This window comes from Emiliania huxleyi (genome assembly GCF_000372725.1).
Source record: "Emiliania huxleyi CCMP1516 unplaced genomic scaffold EMIHUscaffold_2854, whole genome shotgun sequence".
NCBI classification, from domain to species: Eukaryota; Haptophyta; order Isochrysidales; family Noelaerhabdaceae; genus Emiliania; species Emiliania huxleyi.
The window spans coordinates 1-2,224 of NW_005199889.1; the positions used below are offsets into that span (position 1 = coordinate 1).

The 2,224-nt window shown below is 68.8% G+C and overlaps 1 protein-coding gene across 1 annotated transcript; it reads right to left on the bottom strand.

Annotated features, from left to right (window-relative positions):
* Positions 1 to 104: 104 nt before the first annotated feature.
* EMIHUDRAFT_254899 (hypothetical protein) lies at positions 105 to 1,956 on the bottom strand (the record flags this gene model as incomplete). The annotated part of the gene is made up of 3 exons (XM_005776054.1): positions 105 to 673; positions 908 to 1,090; positions 1,469 to 1,956. Coding segments are annotated over 3 exons (1,240 nt in total), but the record flags the coding sequence as incomplete, so codon positions are not given.
* Positions 1,957 to 2,224: the final 268 nt, after the last annotated feature.

Below are 2,224 nucleotides of genomic sequence, written 5' to 3' on the forward strand. Positions count from 1 at the left end.
GTGGTAGAGGGCCAGGCCGGCGATGCGGCCGAGCAGCGCAAAGTGCGCGAGGTGGTCAGTCTGGTACGCGGCCGAGTTGGGGTTGGGCTGCAGCGTTTGCCCACCGGCCGCAGAGAAGAGACCAAAGTCCCGGTCCCCCATTTCCTTCGTCACCTCGCTGAACCACGCGCGCCGTAGCCCGTCGCCGCCGGCACCCTCGCCCTCGTACGTCACGTCCAGACGCCGCGGGACCGTCCCATCCAGCAGGACGCCGGTGGTCTCGTCGACGCCCAGCTGCGCGCAGAGGCCGTCCGTGATGTTGTCGTGGTGCACCACGAGCGAGAGCGCCGCAGCATCAGCGTCGCCCACCACCGCCTCCAGGCGCTCATGGAGCCAAGCGCGCTTGGCGGGCAGGTTGAGCAGCGAGGGCTTGGAGAGCAAGTCGACCTTGTAGTACGGGATCTTCTCGGGCGACTCGACGAGGTTAGCCCAGAAGCGGTCTGCGCCTCCGATGGACGCAAGGAACTCAAGGCAACTCTCGTGGCCACGTCGTGCGGCGACTTCGGCCGGTGTCACGACATCGGCGAGGCCCCACGAGAGAGACTGCTTCGCCTCAAGCTCGGCGATGACCCCTGGCAGACCGGTCGCATCCGGCGACGTAAGCTCAACCAGTTGGGCGAGGAGCGGCGTGATGCTTTCGGCGAGGCTCGCGTGCAGCACCCGCAGGCAGTCGGCGTGGCCATTTGATGCGGCGGCGTGAGCGGGAGTGACTCCGCACGCAGTCGCCGCCGAGAGGCTCGCCGCCGCTCCAAGCGCGTGCAGCACCCGCAGGCAGTCGGCGTGGCCGTTTGATGCTGCGAAGTAAGCGGGAGTGCGCCCCTCAGCATTCGCCGCCGAGAGGCTCGCCGCCGCTCCAAGCTCGTGCAACGCCCGCAGGCAGTCGGCGTGGCCTTTTGTTGCTGCGGCGTAAGCGGGAGTGCGCCCGTTCGCAGCCGCCGCCGACAGGCTCGCCGCCGCTCCAAGCGCGTGCAGCGCCCGCAGGCAGTCGGCGTGGCCGTTTGATGCGGCTTCGTGAGCGGGAGTGAATCCGTACGCATCCGCCGCTGAGAGGCTCGCCGCCGCTCCAAGCTCGTGCAACGCCCGCAAGCAGGCCGAAGGGCCCGCCGGCGCGGCGGCGGGAGCGGCGGGCGCCGGCGCCGCTCCGCCTGCTGCTGCGTCCTCCGAGTCGGAGTCTGAGTCGGAGAGGACCGGCTTGACCGCCGCCTAACCAGTTCAGCACTTAGCCCAGCTCAGTCCGTCGTCCGAGGCGGGGAGGAGAGGACCGCTTCACTAAGGGCTTAGCTTGACCGCCTCCTCCGCCGCAGCCTCCTCCTCCCCGAGGTTGCTGCTCGCCCACGCCTCCATCTCGGCCGCCTCCTCCTGCTGCCGCTGCTGCTGCCTCGCCTGCTCCTGCGCCGCCGCCGCCGCCTCCGCCTGCTGCTGCTCGAACGCCTCGACGTGGCCTTCTGATGCCGCGACGAGAGCGGGAGTGCGCCCGTCCGGAGCCGACGCCGACAGGCTCGTCGCCGCCCCAAGCGCGTGCAACGCCCGCAAGCAGTCGGCGTGGCCGTTTGATGCGGCGGCGTGAGCGGGAGTGCACCCATTCTTATCCGCCGCCGAGAGGCTCGCCGCCGCTCCAAGCGCGTGCAACGCCCGCAGGCAGTCGGCGTGGCCGCGTAATGCTGCGAGGTGAGCGGGAGTGCGCCCGTTCGCAGCCTCCGCCGAGAGGCTCGCCGCCGCTCCAAGCGCGTGCAACGCCCGCAGGCAATCGGCGTGGCCTTCTGATGCGGCTTCGTGAGCGGGAGTGGTCCCATTCTCATCCGCCGCTGACAGACTCGCCGCCGCTCCAAGCGCGTGCAACGTCTGCAAGCAGTCGACGTGTCCGCTTGATGCGGCGGCGTGAGCGGGAGTGCGGCCTTCTTCGTCGACTTCCTGCATTGCTATACCGCGTTCGTGCAGCGAGCGAAGTGCAGCACTGTCAGATGAAGACAGCGTCCCCTGACATCGGCGGCTTGTTTGTGGGCGAAGCGGAGACCAGCTGAAGTGCAAGGTTCACGCAGAATTTCTTTTTTTGGTCGGCAGAAAGAAAGAAACATGGGGCCGACCACGCCCATGGGGCCGACCACGCCCTTCCTAAACCTGCCCGCCTGCATGTCAAGAACAGGCGGCCTCGCCCTCGCCAACCACACTGCCTACGAGAGCCTCG